At 40.2% G+C, this 22,970-nt stretch overlaps 1 protein-coding gene across 8 annotated transcripts in view; it reads right to left on the reverse strand.

The window, feature by feature from the left end:
- Window positions 1-22,970, reverse strand: part of ZNF827 (zinc finger protein 827) — a 146,266-nt gene that overhangs the window by 6,962 nt on the left and 116,334 nt on the right. For 5 of the 8 annotated variants that reach the window (XM_075929980.1, XM_075929976.1, XM_075929977.1 and 2 more), the window contains 5 exons: window positions 15,510-15,647; window positions 13,856-14,024; window positions 12,242-12,408; window positions 6,004-6,195; window positions 5,737-5,914 (listed from right to left, as the gene is read on the reverse strand). In XM_075929980.1, the coding sequence (XP_075786095.1) occupies window positions 5,737-5,914; window positions 6,004-6,195; window positions 12,242-12,408; window positions 13,856-14,024; window positions 15,510-15,647 (844 nt within the window). Of the gene's footprint in view, window positions 1-5,727; window positions 5,915-6,003; window positions 6,196-12,241; window positions 12,409-13,855; window positions 14,025-15,509; window positions 15,648-22,970 lie in introns of all 8 variants that reach the window. The other 3 variants (XM_075929982.1, XM_075929981.1, XM_075929978.1) reach the window with 2 other exon arrangements.

Below are 22,970 nucleotides of genomic sequence, written 5' to 3' on the forward strand. Positions count from 1 at the left end.
TTTCAAGTAGATTGTACTCATCTTACTCCTGGCATTGAAAACAAAATTCACTGGCACCAAGAATATACTCCCTTGTGAAACTGAATGCCACAGATCCATTTCCTTCACTTCCCTCCACTTACTCAAAATCTTTGATAAAAGGACTAAAAAGAAGTGGAGGTGGAAGGTGGGTCTGTACAATCTATGCAAAGAACTACAATTTCTGGTAAATAAGCTCTCTCGTTTAAGTACCGTCTGTAGTGATACTTATTTCTGGGAAATTAACTAACAGCTCTACCTCAAAAGAGATGAATAAAAAGTGTCTGACAGTGTTTGCCTGAATTATTCCTTCTTGCTGGCAGGTCTTGATACTGCTGGGGAATGCTGAGTGGGTTTTGCTGACTCAGTCTATCTGGATATAAAAGAGGTGAGAGTGGCTCACAGCAAAGGGAAGATCTAGGTCACAGGCTGAATAGCCAGGAGAGAGGAACATTAGGCCTAACGGGGTACAGATGAAGGTTGATGTAAACATCGTGATAGTTAATTTCTTTATAAATGGAAGTGGGTGAGTTCTGACTCTATTTAGCATATGTACTAGAGATGTCATTGTGTAGATGACTACATGATTAACCGATATGCCTCGGCGGCAAGGAATGGCAGCCGGTACCCATGAGGAGCTGGCTTAAAAGCCGGCTCCCCGCTAGCACCAGATCTGCCTGCCCACCCCACCCCAGTGTTGCTACTTCTGATAGAAAGACAGCAGCTCAAAGGGTGAGGGGAGCAGGCAGAAGCCAGTACATACAGGGAGCTAGCTTTCAAGTCAGCTCCCCGCTTGTGCTGGCTCCGCAGACCTGCCTGCCTCCCGCCGCTGCCTCCAACCGAGGCAGTGGTGGGGGAGCAGTAAGCAGGCAGGAGCTGGTTCTTGGGAAAGCTGGCTTAAAAGCCGATTCCCTCCATCACCAGCTCTGTGGTGCCACCTCTCCTGCCTCTGTGCTACTGCCTCTGTCAGAGTCAGCAGCGTGGGGGAGAGGGACAGGGGAGGCTGCTATGAAGCATCAGTCCTCCTCGTGGACAGAGGCTGCTACGCATCCATTGGAGCAACCTCTGTCCACAGGGAACTTGGACCCCCCATGGACAGGGGCTGCTGCCACCCCATGATGCTGCCTCTATATCAGAGGCAGCAGCCCAGGATGACAAGCAGGGAGAAGGTTTTTAAACGGACTCTCCTCATAGACCGGCTCCACCTGCCACCCTGCGCTGCTGCTTCTGATACAGAGGCAGCAGTGCAAGGTGATAGGGGGTTCCCCAGGATTTGGGTCAGTGCTGGCCCTGCCCCTAGTCATGTAACTGTTAAGATTTCATGTGGTTACACAACTATTCAATTACACAATATCTAACATCCCTAATACAAATTGTATTTGAGAGAAGGCTGGAGAAGGAAGAGCTCTGCATTGGCTCGGAAGTATCTACTATATATTTTGAAGAGTTTGCTTCTCGATTTGTTTGTTCAAAATAAAGTCATGCTCCGTGATTACCTACACATGCCAAATTTTGAATAAACAATCAATGCACTACAATTTTTATGGTTACAAATCACAAAATAATTCAAATTAGTTATGGAAAGAGTAATGGAAGCTTTACAAGTTTCTGATTCAAATGTACCATATATGGCAATTATTCAACAAATGAAGAATGTTTGAAGTTGAAATCCTACAAATTTAAAACTGTTCTTTTACTTCCCTTATGCCAGCACATTAAATTTATATCATAGTGTGTTTTACTAATGTCTTGAACTTTCCTATAAGTGTAATCTACACAAAATGACTTTGCCCGGTCGATGATAGGCCTCACCTGCTAGAATTAAATAAAGATTGCAGAACTGTCTCCCAAACTTGCTTTAGATCTACCTGCCAAGCTAAAATTAATTAATTAAAAGTATGACTAGAGCACTTGCTGACAGCCTTACAGATACAGAAAATGTACTCCATTTGAGGCAATTTCTGAGCAGGTATCTTCTCTCTCAGGGTATATCTACACGGCGGAGATATTTCGGGATATCTCGGTATCCTGAAATAGCTACCCTGCATCTACACAAGCCACTAATTATTTTAAAATATTTTTTCCACAAGGGTTAAGGGATGTCTCAAGATAGTGCACTATTTTCAAATAGATTTGAAATAAGATACACAATTTAAGTAGTGCACATTGTGTATCTTATTTTGAGTTTAGGGTGCTGTGTAGACACACCCTCATAGACTTGTTACATCTACAAATAAACAATCTAGGAAGAATACACTCAGATTCAATTTTATCTAACCAAATTACCTTTAAACATAGGGAGGAAGATAATGACTAATGAAAGTACAGATGGATAGTAGCAACCAATCAATATTCTTGGTCCATAAAAAGATGCTGATCCAAAAAAGCAGCCCTGCAGTGAGGATGCCAAAGCAATTAATTGTACTAGAACCAAGGATTCTGATGTCAAAGCATCACTTATACTGGCCTCTCTTGTTGCTGACTCCACTTTGGATCAGAATCTTAGATTGTTTCCTGGAGTTGGATAGAAACTGGAGAAATAATGGTTTTCCTCATCTTTCCCCGCCGCTTCCCTCCCCCCCGCATGCACAGTGCTGAACAGGAAGCAGAAAAGTACAAGCTTATTTTGATATTTAAATCTCTTTGAGTTTCTTGGATGCTTTTAGAGCATAGCTTTTTATCGCATCCAGTTCTCAACTTGCCTCTTCACTGTGTAACTGAAGGACCAGGAGATGAGTTAGCTGGACTGCCACAGCTAGCCTTATGTATGCAGTATGTAGCTTGAAAGCATATCTGTCTCTCTGACAGAAATTGGTCCAATAAAAAATATTACCTCATCCACCTCGTCTGTCAGCGCTAACCTGAGAAACCTTCAAAGCTCCTTACATCAGGAAGACTTGAGTCAAGATTCACGGTTTTTCCTAGCACAGAGAATAGATTCAGCATAGATTACATCCAGGCACAAAAGGCAACTGGTATGTGCATCTGAGACAGATGTCTTGTTTTTGCAAGATGCACGCTGTCTAAATCTGGTTTTCTTCCCAGATTCAGTCATCACATCAGAACCAAATACAGACCCGTGACTGATGGAACTATTGAGCTTGATACAGGAGTCTGACTGGCAGATGGAACCAATCCACTGAAATGCACAATGCACAGATCTAAAACTAAAATTGGCTTACCTTATCGCTAACGAAAACTAAACCAGACTAGTATTAATGTGAACATTTACAATACACCAACAGTCATTTGGTCAACAAATACAACAAAAGGAGGGAGGCAAGAAGTTCTGGTGTGTTGCCCCCCACTCACGATTGAAACAGTTCCAACCTTATTGCCTGAAGTGGTTGAAACAACCAGAGGAATGCAACAGGAGCCCTTATATAACATCACATTGAATGTTTATCCCAGTGAAGGCATATTCCTGGATACCCAACAGTCACTGCTTGCCTGAGGGTTCCAACTTTGACACAATGGTTTATGTGCACTCTAAAAATAAAGGTCTGTATAGACAGTTCTCAAAGGACAACACTTGTTTCTTAAAAAAGTGTATGAAGCTTTCTTAAAAGGAAGATTGGTGAAAGGAACAGATGAGTAACGAATGTCCAGCTCAGACACACCTACATTAATCTGTACTTTTCCTGGGCAATTCTGAAACTCTTCCACTGTCCTCCACTATGAACAAAAAAATTGCATTATCTACATTATGAACAGGAAATACATAGTAAGTAGTTTGATCACAAAAGTAATTTGGACATTTACAGTCTATTACATTGTAAGGACATTTCTGTGACCTCTGCTTGATCTCTCAATTGCAGCTCAGGCAAAGCCTTTTTTTTCCTGCCTCATATTATTAAAAATATCTTTTGAAGCAAGTTAATCTGCTCAAATGGTCCAAAAACATACTGTATTAACAGAGGCTATCAGGATATTTGGAAAGTATGTGTTACTGGTCATGCTATAATTTATAAATTGATTATTAAAACCTGTGACAGGCCTATAATTTAAAAACAATACTGTAATGTAAGAAATAACTGAGGGAACATGTATACAAATGCACAGCTAAACTATTACCTTCCTTGTTACATTTACAGATTCTGAATTTGTAACAGAAAACAAAATGAATAATATGAAACAAAAAGTGATGGGGCAACAATGTATTCAATACTCAAGCAGCTAGAGAAGACAACAAAAATGACTTAGAACTGAAAAGATACTTGGATAGGTAAAAAGCCCAAATCAAAACACTGGACAATATCGGTTTCTGTTATTCAGCTGCATTTGTAAAAAGGACATTTTCTCAGATACTAAGGGGGAGGGGGAAGGAGTCTTGTGTATTTACTATAAGAACATAACCTCTTCTCCCAAAAAATAATTGTTAAAAGGAGACAAAAATAAGGGATACAAAGTTTTGTGATACAAACACTTTTTCACTTTGAAAACAAAAACATGCATGATTACCGATGAAGATTGTCTTTCATTAGGAACAGAAAAAGGCTGTAAAATCTTTGGAAGAGTTAGAATGACTTTATACCTCGTTATCTAAACAAAAGCTTGCATACTTCATCTGAGCTAACCGAATAGCAAAAACTGCTCTGCCTTTTTTTTTCCATATTTTTTCTTTCACTTTTCCTTTGAAAGGCAGCTTGCAAACTAAGTGAAATAAGTTGTCATCCATTACATTTGTGGCTACAGTTGCCAGGTGTCCAGTTTTGAACTGGACAGTCTGGTATTTGAAGGTTCTGTCCCGGAAACAAATTGAGAAAATACCGGACATATAAAATGTCCGGTATTTTCTAATTAGGTAAATTACATTATTGTTAGGAGTATCAGTACATAGTTGCATATTGCCTGGCTGGTAGACGTGCTCACACTGCGTGAGCGTGTCTGCCAGCCAGGCAGTACGCAGCTATGCAACATGGGGGCAGGAGGGAATCCCTGGGGCTGGACTTGCTCGTGCTTCGCTGGGACCATGTGCGGGATAGGCAGCGCCCTGAGATCTGCATGTGCCTGGGTCAGTCCCACTCCCTGCTGGCCGATTCTTCCCCCACCTCCCAGCCAGCCTCGCTCCCCCCAGCCAGCCCTGCTTCCCGCTGGCTGGTTCTCCTCACCTCTTCCTCCCTATCTCCCCTGGCCAGGCCCTCTCCCCCCACCCCCAGCCCATCTGAGATCAAGTGTGTCCGGGATTTTTTTTTGAAGCCACCTGGTAACCCTATTTGTTGTATCCACTACTTTTGCTTTCAAAACCAGTGGCTGGTTCTAAACTATCCTTTGCCATGATGCCTACAATATACTTAGCAACAGTTAGGCAGCTGGTATGTGAGACCACAGTCTACCATGTTGTCCAGCACTGTTTCCTTGTGCTCTGTCTGACTTGTCTATATCCAGTTGTTGTTTCTAGTCTTATATTGAAATTGTGAGCTTTGTGGGGCAAGAACAGTGTTTGTCTTATATCTAGCACATTGGGATCTTGGTTCACAATTAGGGCTTCTAGGGATGATAGTAACACATAATAATAACAACAACTAATAATTAATAAACTACATTTAACCTAGGGGACAGTGGCTTGGGCTATGTTACCCAATAAAAGATTAAAATAGTAGCTCTGAATCTGAATCATCGAACATTAACCCCTTCTAATTTATTTCCTTTACCTCCTATCCCCAGAGTATTGGAGATGCTTAACACAGTAAAAGTTTGTGTACTTGCTTTCCTTACTTGAGCCCACCGGTGGGGACAGTGTGGCATTTCTTGTGCTCCATTAATTGTTCAGGTGTTTTCATGAACTTGTGGCACACATCACACTCGAACATCCGTGTAATCAGGTGGATTTGCAAATGGCGCTCAAACATGTTTTTTGTTTTGCAGACAAAGTTACAGAAAACACATTCAAAACCTGAAAAATGAAATACAGACACATAACTCAAAATCCATCCAGTTCCCTTGCCTAAAAGAAGGGAGTTTGTCTGTTTAATCAGCTTTTACCTTTTTCTGATTTCTCTTCAGTGTTCAATAAGGTCTGGCTACCAGGCACTACGGAAATTACTAGGAGGTTGTTTGAACCTTTGTTTTTTTGGGTGATATCTGCATCTTCTTTGCTGTTGGCAGAATCACTAAGTGCTGACAGGGAAGATGAAGAAGGGCTATTTGATTCACTGGGTGTCTTCCTCTCTTCAACTAAAAAACAAGAATAAAGTCCACTTGGCCAATAGCATAAGGGAAAAAACTCAAACTCTATCATAGATTTCCTGTTATGTGTACTGATATTTTTAAAAAAGCCACATGTTAAAATGTGAAACAAAGTTATTTTGAACTCACAGATGAGTTTGTTTAGTATAAATCAGTTTGTTCTTAAGCATCATGGTTAAATTGCCTCCCTTCAATAAGGCTAGTCTCGAAATACAAGAGTTTATAACGGTGCACCTACAAATTTTCCTCTGTTGACTTTCAGTCTACCTTGGCAATGGGAAGAAAATGTGTAATTTTGTCCCACTACCAAATTAAGAAAGGTCAAAGGAATTTTCCTAATTAGCATAACATTTACAGCCTAATAGGATTTTTTTTGTTAGTTTATTAAACTCCTTTAGGTTATGTTTTTACATCACCTCAGAAGACACAGGTATTTCTACCTCATGGTTATTCCAGCTATACTTTCCCTATACTTAGTAGTTATCCATTTGGTTAATTTAGGAGAGAGGGGAGAAAGGAGAAAAATCTCACAGCCCACTTCACTCATTCTCATGAGTAGAATTTCCTTGCAATTTGAGTCTTTGTCTCTCTCTAATTACTACTTCTGTCCCAGGCTATGTATAGACTGCAGGCTTCTTTCGGAAAAGGCTTTTCTCTTTTGAAAGAGAGCATCCACACTGAATGGACGCAATCTCACATTTAAGCTGTGATTATTATGGACTGAGTGGCCACCAGGGCACCTGTGCTTTTTCCTTTTTCCTCTTCTTTAGAAAGAAAACTTCTTCCCCATCCATACACGTCTTTTTCTGAAGGAGCTCTTTCGGAAAAAGGCTTCTTTCTCATAGAAAGAGGTTTACCAATGTTGGGAAAACCCCCTCAGTTCTATCTATTTTTTCCCAAAAGAACGCAATTGCAGTGTGGATGTAAGTGAAGCTTTTTTGGAAAAACGGACGTTTTTCTGAAAAAACTCTGTAGTGTAGACATAGGTCCACAGGCAGTGCTATTTTTCATTCCATTGGTGTTCCAGACTTTTACAGAGCACCAAAGGGAAGAGACAGAACCATAAACATTTGCAAGGCATTAGTGTTGGTACAGACAAAATACAAGGGATCACATTCATTACTGGTGTAATTCTAATCAGGCCACTGGTGAGTTTGGCATCCTGGCAGAGAGGAAAGATCAGAAGCCTTGTGCGTTTTAAAATTTCTCTTCAGCCTTTTCTCTGGTGTTAATGATCTAGGACCAAATTTTGAAGGTACTTAAGGTGCCTATGTACATAGATAAGTAGCTAGTGAGATTTCCAGATGTGCTTAGGTGGCTTACTGCCATTGATTTAATTTTCATCTTTAGTTGCCCAAATATCTGTAAATATCCAGTGCTTTCTGCTTAGGAATCTAAAACTAAAAGTACTTTAGTCATCTGCTGCATAGCACAACAAAGTACATTTGAAATAAATTTGGGTTGTTGACAACTGTATAATAGCTTGTGTTACAAAGATGGAGTTTATAGAAAAACTTTCTGTTGCTGGATCATGAAATTAGTAGTTTTCTCTGAAGGTCTGGTTATGATTAGAACCTTTTAATGATGAAAAACTAATTTTAGGAAAAAGCAAACAAACACAGCCTTCATCTAACAGCATACATGAAATCTCTGACTGATTCAAAACCTGTATGTACAATAGGCACATAACATTTCCAGGGGGGTAGTTCAGAACTGTAATACATGCTAAGTATGGAGATTAGATTATCTAGATGTTATAGCAATGGACTGGTAGCAAGGAGAATTTGGGTAATAATCAGCAATTAACTGTATTAGGCAACAGACAAATTATTAGATCTGCTTGTGCCTCAGTCTACTCAGCTTCAGGAAAGCCTAACTAAAAACCCTATTCCTGTGTATATGGTAAGGAACTTAGTTAAGAAAGGTTATCCTGTAAACAGTAAAGCATGGGCTTAATAACGCTAAACATATGAGTAGTTCCATTAAGTAATAGTTAGGGTAAACTTGAGCACAGGTTTTTGCCAGATTGGCACCCAAATAACTGAATTCAATATGATGAATGGAAAATATTTTTATGATAGAGCCATCAGAAAACAACCAAATACACAAATATTTGTAAAACTGGATTTGATATCACATTTGGAAACATTCAAAACAAACAAAGAAAAATCAAAGACAGACAGAAAAACCCATAGCTTGTCTTTTTCAAAACGTTATTCTTTGCCTTTTCAACCACTTCAGTTACTTTAATATATGTCTAATACAAACTCTTCAGTTTTCTCCATTGTTCCTCTTAGGGATGAAATGGTGACTTTGCCTAGAAATCATGCTCAGAATAAAACACATCTGTATAAAATTAAGGGCTTCTTAACATCTGTGCCATGAGCATTGCTTACTGAACCCAAAAAAGAACATTTAAAGCACAATGACTCCATAAAACTGGACATGCACAAATCCATAGGACCAGATTTAAAGCATCTGAGGGTCCTGATAGTTGGCTGATGGTATTCCAAAGCCATTGGCCATGATCTTCAAAATCTTGTGGTGATTGGGGGAGGTCCTAGATCATTGGAAAAAAGGCAAATGTAATGCCCATCTTTACAAAAAGGAAGGAGAATCTGGGGAACTACAGACAGGTCAGTCTCATCTCAGCCCCTTTATAAATCATGGAGTATGTTCTCAAGGAATCCATTTTGAAACACTTGAGGAGAAGGTGATCAGGAAGAATCAACATGGATTTACCAGGGCAGGGAGTTGGACTAGGTGACCAGCATTCCCTCCAATTTTTTATGTCCACGTGCAGAATTACATTCGTTATGTGCACCAATGTGGAGGTGATGGATCTCATATTAAGAGTCATTCTGCACATGGGGGTTCAACTCTAAATAAAAGTGCTGGGCTAAGGAAGGTGGTTAGGGTATGAGAGGGGTGAGGGTCTGGCTAGGAGTGTGGGCTTTGGAGTGGGGCTAGGGGTGAGGGATTTGGGATACAGGAGGGGACAGCAGGTTGAGGGAGGGTTTTGGTGAGCAGGAAGGGGTGAGGCTTTGGGGTGGACCTGGTGATGAGGGGTTTGGTATGTGAGAGGGGGCTCCAGGTTTGAGGAGGGGCTGAGGCTTGAAGATTCAGATGCAGGAGGGGGTACAGGCTCTCAGCTGCAGGGATGGGCTTTGTGATGGGGCTAAATATGACAGGTTTGAGGTACAGGAGGGTGGCTCTGGGTTTGAGAGGGGGTCACAGTGGCCAAGGCTCAGGTTTACCTGGGCAATTCCTGATCAGCAGCACTAAGACAGGCTGCCTGGTGCCTGACTGTCCTGGGGCACCACACTGTGCCCTGGAAGTGGCCAACACATCTGGCTCCTGGGGGTGGAAAGCCTGAGGCTCATGAGACCAATGGGTACGCCCTCAATTGGAGTATTGTGTCCAGTTCTGGGCACCACATTTCAAGAAAGATGTGGAGAAATTGGAGCTCTGAAATTATTTTTTTAAACAGAGTATGTTAGAGAGATCCATCCTCAGAGTGTGAGTTTCCCCTGAAGCCCTACCACGTTTAAGTTCAGCTGGAGACTTTTGTACAGTCTTGCCCAGTCCAGTGATGGACCATAAAATATATAACTAACAATAAGTACCTCTAATCCATGTTTACAGAGAACAGACAGATGCATAAGGTAATTTCTAAGTTTGAATTTAAGTTCCACAAAGATATGCAGAACACTAAGGTAGAAACATTTTAGGGGCTTCATTTTGTAAAAAAAAATGGCAGCCCCTGCTTCTCAGAGAAAATGCAGGTGTAATTTCATATCTGCATATTGCAGAAATCATATGCATAAATTGGGCAAATATACCAAAAAGGTTTATTACCTACCTATCTGTGTTTACCCGTATGCATCTGCACACTGATCTTGGGCCTCATTTTTTAAAATATGGGTTCAAATGGCTATAGTATTATTCAGGAAGACTGGGATAGAGGAAGAAGTAAAAGAGTGATAACTTGCTCTATGGGTGATTGAGCTACTTAGAGAACAAAAATGTGCAACAGAGGCATTTCCTAATTCAGTCTAAAATAATATGAGCTTTTAACAAAAAGACAGACAACCTAAGATAACAGATGATTCCAGAGAGTATAGTATAGATGCATATAAATCTCCAAAAAAATATTTTCTGGTGTCTGTCTGAGAATGCAGCACTCTACCATTTATGACATCAGCAATGAAGTCCTAGGAATAAATTCAGGCTTGTGTAGAAGAATAATGGAAACAAGCAAAGTTACTTGTGCTTACCACATAAATATAGTTTAAATACAGTTTTTCAATATTTAACATTTTAAAAAGTATTTTTCAGCATTATACACAACACTCTAGGAACACATCTCCCACTAATTACTGAAAGCTTCACAGATCACTTGGGTAGAGCTAAAACTGTATACCTTATGGCTGTGTCTACACTGGCATGAATTTCCGGAAATGCTTAAAACGGAATACTATTCCGTTTTTAGTTTTTCCGGAAAAGGAGCGTCTACATTGGCAGGCTGCTTTTCCGGAAAAGCCTTTTTTCCAGAAAAGCGTCTGTGGCCAATGTAGACGCGCTTTTCCGGAAAAGAGCCCCGATCGCCATTTTCGTGATCGGGGCTTTTTTCCGGAAAAGACTACTGGGCTGTCTACACTGGCCGTTTTCCGGAACAGTGTTCCAGAATAAGGACTTATGCCCGAGCGGGAGCAGAATAGTTTTTCCGGAATAGCGGCTAATTTTGTACAGTAGAACATCGTTGCTTTTCCGGAAATTCAAGGGCCAGTGTAGACAGCTCGCAGCTTATTCCGGAAAAGCGGCTGATTTTCCGGAATAAGTGGCCCAGTGTAGACACAGCCAATGGGTTTGTCTGGGCAGAACAGTGAGTGTTTAAAGGCATTTTCTATGTCAACAATACATGTGCTTTCAGCATACTTTTAAGTCATAATGTTATTTCACTGGTAAATGCTCCAAGCCTTAAGACACTAGAATGGGACGCAGCAGATCTGGAGTCATTTCCTAGCCCTGCTACAGATTTTCCATGTGACAATCTCCATTTTCCTCATCTGTAAAAGGGGGATAATTATAAAGGGTTTTGTAAGGACACATTCAAAATTTGTGTGAGGTGTTCATATATTATGGAGATGGGGATCATACCAGAACTTTGCACGAGCACTGACTTCATATTTTTATAGTTGCATTTATTTGCAAGCTGAGGGTGGGAAAATCCAATTTTATTCCTGATGGAACTGCAGAGCCAATTCAGTGATGAAAAACACAGCTGAATTCAATTCTCCCTAATATAATTGCCTACAAAATTGTCTGCTAGTGTCTGATGAAAAAATCTTTATGACTAGTGACTGAGAGAGAAATTAAGAGTATTCTAATTTTCCTCTCCTTACATGATGCCAGGCTTCATTACTTGGAATAAATATGTGTGATTTGAAAATTACCATTAATCAGAGGTAATGTACAGTTCTTTCTTTTGCTGATAGCTGAATAAAACCAGAGAAACACAGAAGCTAAAAATCATGACCTATTCAACTATTTAATATGATGTTGGGACAGTAAAACAACAGCCACATTAATTTAGTTACTGAATCAGAGTTCTAGCTAAATAGCAACAAAGTTTCCCAGGCAGAGAGACTGTGGGAAGGAAACAAAATCCACGTATTGTCTCAGCTTAGTACAGTTCTAGTTTATTATACACTTGCAAACCGGGGCATGTAGTTAACACCCAGAAATCAAAAGTAAAGAAATCTAAATAATAAAGAAAACAATAACTTGCAATTTTGACAATTTTAACTTCATAATAGTCCTTTATTTATGTACCCTGACTGCAAGGTAATATTCCCAAGCAGACTTCTTACCTGGGAGGCGTGAGGTAACTTCAACACTGTGGGATCATGACCATAATTAGTAAGAATTTCAGGGGAGGACAGGAGTGCTGATATGAAGTGTGAATGATTGCACTGAAAAATGGGGGTAGGGAGAAGAGAGATCACAGGAGCAGAAAATGTTGGAGCATCACCTGTGTGCTTGGTGCTGACATGAGCCTTCATATCTGATTCTTCCATGGTGACAAAATCACAGGCTGTACAGCAAATAGAAAACATCCACTGCTCTTTATCCACATGAAGGGACATATGACTGACAAACTGGACATTCATCTCAGTCTCAAATCCACATACATGACAGCTGCAGACAGAAGGGAATTAGAGAGAGAATAAGGAACATTAAAAAAAATCACTGAGCAAATGTACAAACCTTCTACTTATTTTCATAAGAAAATTTTTGCATCACTAATTTCTTCTCTTCTGTACTGTTGAATTTTCAATGGAAAATTCTTTTGCCTGGTGAGCTGCCTCTAAACCGATGGCCATGCCAACCTGATTAAAGGGAGGCCCAATGCAACAATCCCAAACATGCTATAATGATGCTAAATAATCATAAAATTAATTAACAACTACACATTCCAGATGCTGCACATCACCTAGCTGAATCCTTTGGGCAATAAGATGTGCTGCAGTCTTGCCAAGATGTTTAAGAGAGCTGGTATACTGACAAACTGCACACTCCAGGAGCCATTTTCAAGCTCAGGAAACAGTCCCATGTTAAATCAGGATCTCCTGCAGAACTGCCTGGCTTTCTGAATACTATCAAGCAAAAATGGGTTCAGGGATTCCTTCTGCTTGACTGGACAAAGGCAATTACCACCATGCACATAATCAGCGCTGATTCAAATTTCTCAACTAGCAGATTTTTTAAAAATTATGTTCAGAGGTAATAGGAACTTATAGTTTAACTTTCTTTATACTATCTTCCTTTTGTTTTAATTAAAGCACTGACATTTAAAACAAAGCAAGAACACTGAAAACAGGCTTGCACTTGCAAAGGGATGGACAAGATAATCTAACATGGCTTGTGTATTTCTGATTTCTCTGTCTAATTAAATCTGTTGCTATCACTTAGATTGAAATAAGAGTGATCTTGTAGTCTATATGGACACTAGGATTCACATCAATGCTAGAAGAAAATGTTATAGTGTTTATATCAATAAAAATGCCTGCCCAACACAATTGTTGTCTGTACCATTCTTTTATCATCAAGAGCTTTCTGAATGCTCTCGTTCTCACCTTCATTATTTTGGCCTTATTTATATGGAAACATTGTTTCATAGGTAGTTGAATTATAAGACCTATCTGCCCAAGGCAATCAAAGAGAGTAATAAAATAGATGAAATTTGTGTATTTATTACATGCATTTTGATTGAAATGACTGAGCTAACTGAGTCAAATGGAAGGCCCTATCAATTATCAGACGTGTACATGCTAGTAACCTCTCATACACAAAAGGGAACTTATTAGATGTATGTTGTACTTGTGGTAAAAGTTCACGAGGTGTTTAAGGGCTTGTCTGCCTTTTAAAGCCATTTAAAAAGTGCACAGTTTTTCAAAGTGCCTAGCAAAGTCTGGAAGCATTCTGGGTTTTGTTGCTGAACCTAGAATTAACCAAGAGAAAATATTTCAGTCACATTCTACTTTCAAACAAAAAAGGATCATCCGCATAGTTTGTCTTTAGCAAGCAGACAGACAGATAAGGCATTTGGATTCTGGTCTCATGTACAGCCTTCTACGGTCCTCACCTGTAATAGTAAGAGTGCTTCTTTCCACTGCCTTCAGAAGTGACAGCGCTGACAATGTCCTCAGTGTCTGTACTCACCAACTTCACAGAATGGACAGTCAGGTGCTGGTTCAGATTAGCACGGCACTTAGCAGCATAGGGGCACAAATGGCATTTATATTTTCTCTCTTCTGAAAAACAAAAAATAATCTTGAATATGTGTATCAGTCTTAAGAAAGAACCTCATTTCAAATCTGCAAATACTTAGTGCCTTGGGTTACAAAGTCTGAGTAGCTTTTGGAATCACCCAGGTTGACATGTTTTGGAGGTTAGAAAATTTCAAAAAGTTATCAAGGTTCACAATAATAATCTATATAAAGCTAACCCGATTTCAGATTACTTAAGAGGGTTTTTGAAATTTGGTATAAAGATTGTATGATGTTATTACAAAACTTTTTATGCTGTCGAATAGTGGTGTAATTCCCCCTTGGCCATTATAGATTTAGGTCAGTAATGTGCAATGAGTTTCTTCACCTAGCACTATTTTTTTCAGCAGAGTTGAAGTTCCTACAGATGACTGTGTGAGTATTTTATCTGTCTTTCTAACTATAGTGTTTGATGTTTATGTACCAAAACTTGGAAAAAAGTCTGCACAGGTAGTCAAGTTCTGAACAGAAGAAAGTCAAAACATCTCGAAAAACAATAAAATGCAATCCAAACCAAATTCTTCAGCAGTTTCCGATGCCTCACAATTTTTACAAATAAAAAAAGTTAACTGATTTTTTTATCTCAATATTGGCAACGAAGTCATGGCACACAGCAGGTCTTATTTTGTATTTACTGGAGTTTTTAAAAACAACTAAATATTAAATTGCTTTTAAAGCCTTTCCTCTTTCAGAAGAGCTGTTTCACTGCTTTTGGAATAGAATAATACATTGTACCAGGGTTAACAGAGAGAAATTCAGAATCTTTAAGACAAAAATCTCAGAAAACACCATTTGAGACTTTTCTAGCATGGCCACACTAAGTGATACTATCTGTACCAGCATTATGCTAATATTTCCGAACTATGTCTGACATTCTTGCATCGCAACACATTTGTCCTTTGGCCTGAGTTTGAGGTATTCTTCCAAAAACATATGCCCCATACACGGACTACAACCTCTGATTAGACAAATCCTCTGTATAGAACTACCGGGCATAGAGTCAGATCCTCAGCTGATTTTACTAGAGCTAGTTCCACTGATTTTATGGAAAAGGATGTTGAAAAAAAAAAAAGAGAGTCATCCTCTACTCTTTTCTCTGGAGCTAAAAGTTCATGTTGAACATCCAAGGGACTAATATTTCAAACATTATGGGGTGGCTCCTCAGCTGGTCATTGATGTTTAAAGAGCCTGTCAGACAAAAAACAAAGCAAATTACAATTTTCCTCCTCTCGTTAGAGCCCTGTTCACAGGCTTGCTTAATTGGCAGTGACCAAAAGGTTGTCTGATATTGTCAGAACCAGGCAATTGGACAAATTCCCATCTGACCGCCTGTCTTCACCTCAAGTGAAGGAAACAGAGGATGGCTCTTTCTACAATATTATGTTTCCCTGCAGTGAAACTTCCCTCATGTTTTTTTTGTTACAATCTAGCATGACATTGTACATGAGAATGTCAAAGTGTGTGATTTACCTGTGTGCAGTGAGAGATGTCGGGACAATGTCTGCTGTCGACCAAACACTTTTCCACACACATCACAAGGAAAGAGCTGATCATTAAATTTCCAAGATGGCAATCCGTTTCCTGCCTCCAGCCCTATCCTTTCTGTGTCTAGACCAAAAATGCATAAATACAAAGCCTTATTTTAACAACTTAAAGGGACTCTTAGAGTTCACTCTATAAACTACTTTCATGTGTCATACAAAACACAACACTCTTAGCCCCACTTTGCTGTTCATGGCACATGAGTTCACTTGAACTCTGAAACAGAGAGGAATTTAATCTGCAACCTAAACTGCAAATATTCTTCTGCTCTATTGTCCACACTGAAATTTGAGTTTCTAATACAACATTCCAAAGCAGGGCTTGCACAGAACCACAAATATCCTTGGGCTACGTCTACACTGCAGCACCATTCCAGGATACCGAAGGTATCCCAAAATAGCTATTCTGTGTCCTTTGAGCACGCTGATTATTTTGAAATATCACGGGCTCACTATTCCAATGTCTCTGTAAACTTCATTCCACAAGGTGTAAGGGACATTTCAGAATAGCAATTTATTTTGAAATAAGTGCTGTGTAGACAGTTCCAAATTTCAAAATAAGCTATTTTGAAATTGACTCGAAATAAGCTACGCAATTTGCATAGCTTTTTTTGAGCTATGAGTGCAGTGTAGACGCACCCTTGGAGACCACAGCGGAACATACAAAAAGCAATATTACAGATGACTATGCAAGAATAGTATAGAGAGGTAGCAATCTGATAAAACCTCAAATCCATCATCAAACTTAAGAAAATAACCAGGCAACAAAATATGGTTTTGTGTTTTGTTTTTCCTTCTAAAAGGTCAAGAAACTGGCTGCTGTCCAGACTATTCTAAGGCAACTGAGGGCCCACCCGATCAGAGTTATTCCACTCAGCTACTATAATTTCTCTACTACTGTAATTTTTCCCCATAAAAAGCCTACCGTAGATCTGACTATTTTGTATGCCATTCTTTCCAACAAAAACTGTATAATGGAATACTTGAGAGTTACCATAAATGGTAGAATAGTAGTACAGGCAAGAGAGAGCAGAGAAAAGCCCTTAATTCTGTTCATCTAAATAGATAATTTCTCTAGCCTTTTCACTTCCTCTCAGTGTTTGAAGCAGTGGTAAGTTTTACACAAATTTTTATTATTCACTTTCTCAAGGCAATGTTTTCAAACATTACCAATTTTACTGGCTTAATTCTTTGGGGAACTACTGACACTTGGTCAGTTCAAAAGTGATTGGAAGGTTGCAAAAGAAGCTGCTAAGAGTGAGGCATGATCATCAGCTGATTAATGTTGAAATGTGTTCCATACTGCTCCCATGGCCCTTAAGAACAAAACCTTTCAATAGCTTGGGGAGTTCTGCTTTTCTTGCACTAAGAAGCTTAGGACCAGTAGTGTGTCATCTTTAGAGCGGAGGGAGCCTTCACTACTCTGACTAGATGGACTCTCCATTAACGAAAGTCTGTTCTGGACTGCTGGGGGTAGGATGGGGCAGGAGTCAGGGCACGGACGTGGGGTTGTGGTGAGCTCAAGGCAGGGGGGTGTCGGAATCAGGGCAGAGAGTTGGGAAGTTTGGTGGTGTTCCTAGCTCTAATTATTTCAGGGTTCCTGAACAGACAGACTCACTCTCAAATTGATAGAAATGTAGCCGTGTTAGCCTGGTGTAGCTGAAACAAAATACAGGACTATGTAGCACTTTAAAGACTAACAAGATGGTTTATTAGGTGATGACCTTTCGTGGGCCAGACCCACTTCCTCAGATCAAATACTGCTCCACACCTCAGGCTACAAAAGCAACTACCTCAACCCACCGGATAATATTGTTAACCTCTCCAGCTACAAACTCAATCCAGCAGAAGAGTCTGTCTTGTCCCGGGGACTCTCTTTCTGCCCCACATCCCCCACAAACTGGATACAATTTTGTGGTGACCTTGAAGCTTTTTTTCGCCGCCTCCGCCTCCGAGAATATTTCCAAACCACCAATGAACATCAATCTGACCTACCAGATCCCCCCATCAACACAAAAGGAAAAATAATTCTATATGGGCTCCCCCTGACGGTCGGAATTACAATCTGGATTTCTATATACAAAGCTTCTGCAACAACGCACAGATTGACATTATTCGCAAACGACAACAAGCAACACACAATCTCAGCCGCGCTGAACACCATGCCATCCAGAGTCTCAAAAACAACCTGGACATTGTAATCAAACCAGCTGACAAAGGGGGTGCTGTGGTCATTATGAATAAGGCCGACTATAACCAGGAGGCAACCAGACAACTCTCCAAAACCACATTTTCTCTCCTCTGATCCCACCTCAGAATACCAAAAGAAACTACACTGTCTCCTTAAAAGCCTCCCCACAGCTACTCGGGAACAAATCCACACAGAAACATCTTCTGACCTCCGACCAGGATTGTTCTATCTGCTTCCCAAGATCCATAAACCTGGACACCCCAGACGTCCCATCATTTCTGGTATTGGCATGCTCACTACTGGTCTATCCAGCTATGTAGACTCTCTCCTCATACCCTACGCAACCAACACCCCCAGCTATCTCCGAGACACTACTGACTTCCTAAGGAAACTACAAAACATCGATAACCTCCCCAATAACACCATCCTTGCCACCATGGATGTAGAAGCTCTATACATGAACATCCCACATGAAGACGGATTACAAGCAATTAGAAACACTATCCCAGAGGACACCACTGCCAACCTGATAGCAGACCTATGTAACTTTGTTCTCACCCACAATTATTTCCAGTTTGAGAACAACTTATACCTCCAGATCAGCGGCACAGCCATGGGTACACGCATGGCCCCACAGTATGCTAATATCTTTATGGCTGACCTAGAACAACGTTTCCTCAACTCCCGTCCCCTTTTATCCCTTCTCTACTTACGCTACATCGATGACATCTTTATGATCTGGACACATGGCCAAGAAACAATGGAGACATTCCACAGAGATTTCAACAACCTACACCCCACCATTAACCTCAGCCTGGACCATTCTACACGAGAGATCCATTTCCTGGACACCACAGTACAAATCAACAATGGAAAATTAGACACCACCCTCTACAGAAAACCCACCGACTCATACAGTTACCTACATGCTTCCAGCTCCCATCCAGCACATACCATACGATCCATCATCTATAACCAAGCCCTTCAATACAATCGCATCTGCTCTAATCCCACTGACAGAGACCAGAAACTTCAGGATCTCTACCAAGCATTTATAAACCTCAACTACCCACCCGGAAAAATAAAAAAGCAAATTGAAAAAGCCAGACGAATACCTAGAAACCATCTACTTCAAGACAGACCCAAGAAAACCAACAATAGAACACCACCTGTCATCACCTACACCCCCCAACTTAAACCTGTCCAACACATTATCAATAAACTACAGCCTATACTGGAACAGGATACTAAACTCCAAGAGGCTCTGGGAGACAGACCCATAGTCTCCTATAGACAACCACCTAACCTCAAGATGATTCTCACCAACAACCACAGGACATACCACACTAATACCAACCCTGGTACCTTCCCTTGCAACAAACCCCGTTGCCAGCTTTATCCACATATTCACTCTGCTGATACCATTATTGGACCTAACCAAATGAGTTATAAGATCAAGAACACATATTCCTGCGCATCCAGAAATATAATTTATGCTATCATGTGCCGAAAGTGTCCGTCTGCTTTGTACACTGGACAAACGTCTCAGACACTTCGCCAAAGGATCAATGCCCACAAAACAGATATTAGACAGGATCACAAAGAAAAAACAGTTTCTTGCCATTTCAACCAGAAAGGACACTGTCTCAACGACTTAATTATCTGCATCCTGCTTCAGAAGCCTTTTAAATCTGCACTTGAAAGGGAATCCTCTGAACTGTCATTCATGCTAAAATTCTACACTCTACGCGGGGGTCTCAACAAAGACTCTAGCTATCTTACCCATTACAAAGATAGCTTCCCCAATTATCACCTCTAATACCATTAGTTCACAGACATTTACACCCCCCCCCCCGCATCGCCCTTCTGTTCTCAAATTTGATTTGTCCTTTTCATATGTGTTCATTTTTTTTTAATTGTATCCTTTGGTATGTATGGTTGTGACTATTTTCTTCCACTATTTCATCTGAGGAACTGGGTCTGGCCCACGAAAGCTCATCATCTAATAAACCATCCTGTTAGTCTTTAAAGTGCTACATAGTCCTGTATTTTGTCTCAAATTGATAGTAGATTATAGCATGTTTTACTGGCGGTCAGACCTGCCAGCACCACCACAGCTACTTGTGGTGGGGAGGGTTAATTTGTTTTTCCTCTCATACCATATCTATTTGTATAACAGGTACTTGATATTTGATAGAGGCCTTTGGGTGCTACTAGGATACAAAAAACAAATAGTAGTAACAACTATACATTTTTCTTCAAGTATTTCTAGTGAGATGACTCAGGCATCTGTTAAATCAGTCATTTTGTATAAATTAATACGAAAAAGAATGTAGACCATATGTCACAACTTCCTAGGACATCAGTAAAGCACATCTCATTGATTATACTTGAGGGTTCAAAACAATGAACATTTTGAGTCTGAAGCAATGCTATGGATATTTAAACAACACTTCCAAAGGGGAATATGGTCATAATTATAAGAAAAGCGTGCAGGTTTTTTCAATATCACAACAAAAATGAATTTTGTCACAACAAAAATGAATTAATTGGGACAGATATTAAACAAGCAGACTCAACTAGAAGTAAACACACCTTTTAACAATTCTTTCCAGTATTAGTCATCAGCCCTCTTTTATCTCTCAAGAAGCTGAAATACAATATCCTGTTCTCTATGCTGGATTTATATCTATCAGAGCTGTGGGAAACTCACAGAAAGTCTGAAAGATATCCATTTTCAGACTATACAGTTCTGTTGAAAACTAGTCCCAAGGAAAGTACTGTAAATACACACTTTCCATTTATGTAGAATAAGATACGTTTGATGCTTTTAATTATTTAGTTTTATTTTAAAACTCTACTGCTGGGTTACAACCTTCAGTGATTTTTCTCCAGTAGTTGCTGAATCACTTTCTTGCCTGGCATACTGCAAAGTATTCCAGTCAGTGTGCTCCCTACTTTGGCTATATCATCAAAGTAATGCTACAAGGTGCTGACCACCTTCCACATTGTTCTGTGAGTGCATCATTCTCATAGAAATCAATCACTTTTGAGTGATGTCAAAGGACAGTATTTATCATCCATGGTAACCAAAGCTCTTTATCCAAAGAACAGATACAGCAAACTTCCCCACATCCACCCAGTTAATCACCTCACCTATGACCTGAAGAGTCACTTGTGGGAGGTGAGTGAATTAAGGACATCAGTAGTAAACTGGTTAACTAGTAAGCATCACCCTGACCTGGCCAGACCAGCTCCCACCTGCACCACGGGGCTCCTCCATCCTGGCAAGGTCTGTCTCTCTCCTCACCTCTTCCTTCCCTCCTCCCCTTCCGCTTAAGCAGTTAATTGGTGAAAGTGTTAACCGGTTAAACACTATGTTTAATTGATAAAATGGGATTTTACATCCCGAGAGTGGATAGTTCAGTCCTCATATCCACTCATTTCTTGGTTCCTCTGTTCGGATGGCAAACGGGTGCTGATTAGCACCAGCTGTGATGGTACCAACTCAGATATCACAGTATTATGGTAGATATCTTACAAATACTTTAGACATAGGATCATTCAGACAGGGAGGAACTGGGTTGATACCAAATGATGCTGTGTAATAATCACCATTACATGGAAGGCTTCCCACAGAAATCCATCCTTCGTCAAATTGTCAGTTATAAACTGTTCCCTCACTGAACACCAAAAGAAAAATTTCCCACGTTGTGTACAAAATTGTGATAAGGTAAAAGACAGGCTCATCTGATGATTGAAAAGGCACAATAGACATTGGGTGAGTAGCGAACCTTCTTCAACAGGCATCTTTCTTTTGCAATGTCTTTGAATCCACAATTGTTTCCTATCCCAAGAAATGTTTACCTTCTTAAAAAAAGACAAGTGTGTTTGGTGTAAAATTTCTTGTTTAAACCCATATTTAATAGCAAAAGTGCTGCTGGAAAAAGAGCAAAGTTAAAGGCAAATTTCAAAGCTTTTAAGTGAAAATAGAACATATGCTAATTAGATGCTAAATAGTGATGTTCCCAAATCTACACTGTTATGAATAGAAATAAGAGTTTAAAATGTTTTAAAACAATGAAAACAATGTAATCAGCAAAAGGTCTCTACATGCTACTAGAATGCATAATTTTAAAAAGTAATATAGAGCGTTCTGAACTTATGGTTTTGAATATAAATATATGGAATTTTCAAGACTACACACTGTGTACCATGTTAAAGAAACAATGCTTTACTTTAAAAAACTGAAAGTGAATTTACAATAAATTTCTTGATTAAAAAATAAACTGTGTTAGCAATACTCCTATCATTTACGCTACACCTAGATGTCACTTTGCCACCAAACCTAGTAATTTCCTACTGACAATTAGTGTAAGGCTGATGGTATAAAAAGGCTAGAGGAAGATGAGATAAAGCGGAAGTCAATATTACAACTGCAGAAATTTGCACCATAATACTGAATATTTTACATAAATTCAATGGATGATTCGTGTAGATGGGCAAGTTTGATTTTGTATCTTCAAATTAGTGACATCAATATACACAGCATAAAGAGCCCTTTAACCTGAATTTTGCTTGAAAAATGTTGAGAGAAGATGCTTTGCTTAGTTGAAGGCAGCAGATATGAGGCAAGGGGAGGCAATGCCTTTCCTGGGTCTCAGTGTTCAACCTGTCCCCTCTTCCTATCCCTACATGTGGGTACAGGGATTTGGCTAGAATGGGTGAACAGAGAGAAGAGGCAGATAGTGAAGAGGGGGAAGGGCCTGGTGGTGCAGAGGTAGAGTATAACTGGGGCTACAGGCTGGTATGCTTGCCTCCTAAAGTGGCTGCTTCACCCATCACCCTTGCTCTCTCATGCAGTGGATAGGATACTTGCCTGGGTTCAAATCCCCCAACTGCCTGTTCAGTGGGGATTTGCACAGGGATTTCCTGCCTCCTAGGTGACTGTCCTTTGTGGTGGGCCATCCTTGTCCAAACCCCCTCTCAAGAGGCTTTTGTCTTCGTGGGATGGGGAGGGGATTTGGACAGGGATCGCTTACCAGTGACTCTCCCCAGAAGGGGAAGCCCCCAGTTCATGCCCCTCCAAAGAGCAGGGGAGTGGGCTGGGGTCTACCACAACCTGGGCCTGTATCATGATCCTGGGGGATAAGAGCAAGAGAGGCTGCAAATGGCCTCTGGTGTGTGACAGCATCCTCT

The sequence above is a fragment of the Pelodiscus sinensis genome, chromosome 5, assembly GCF_049634645.1.
Source record: "Pelodiscus sinensis isolate JC-2024 chromosome 5, ASM4963464v1, whole genome shotgun sequence".
NCBI classification, from domain to species: domain Eukaryota; kingdom Metazoa; phylum Chordata; order Testudines; family Trionychidae; genus Pelodiscus; species Pelodiscus sinensis.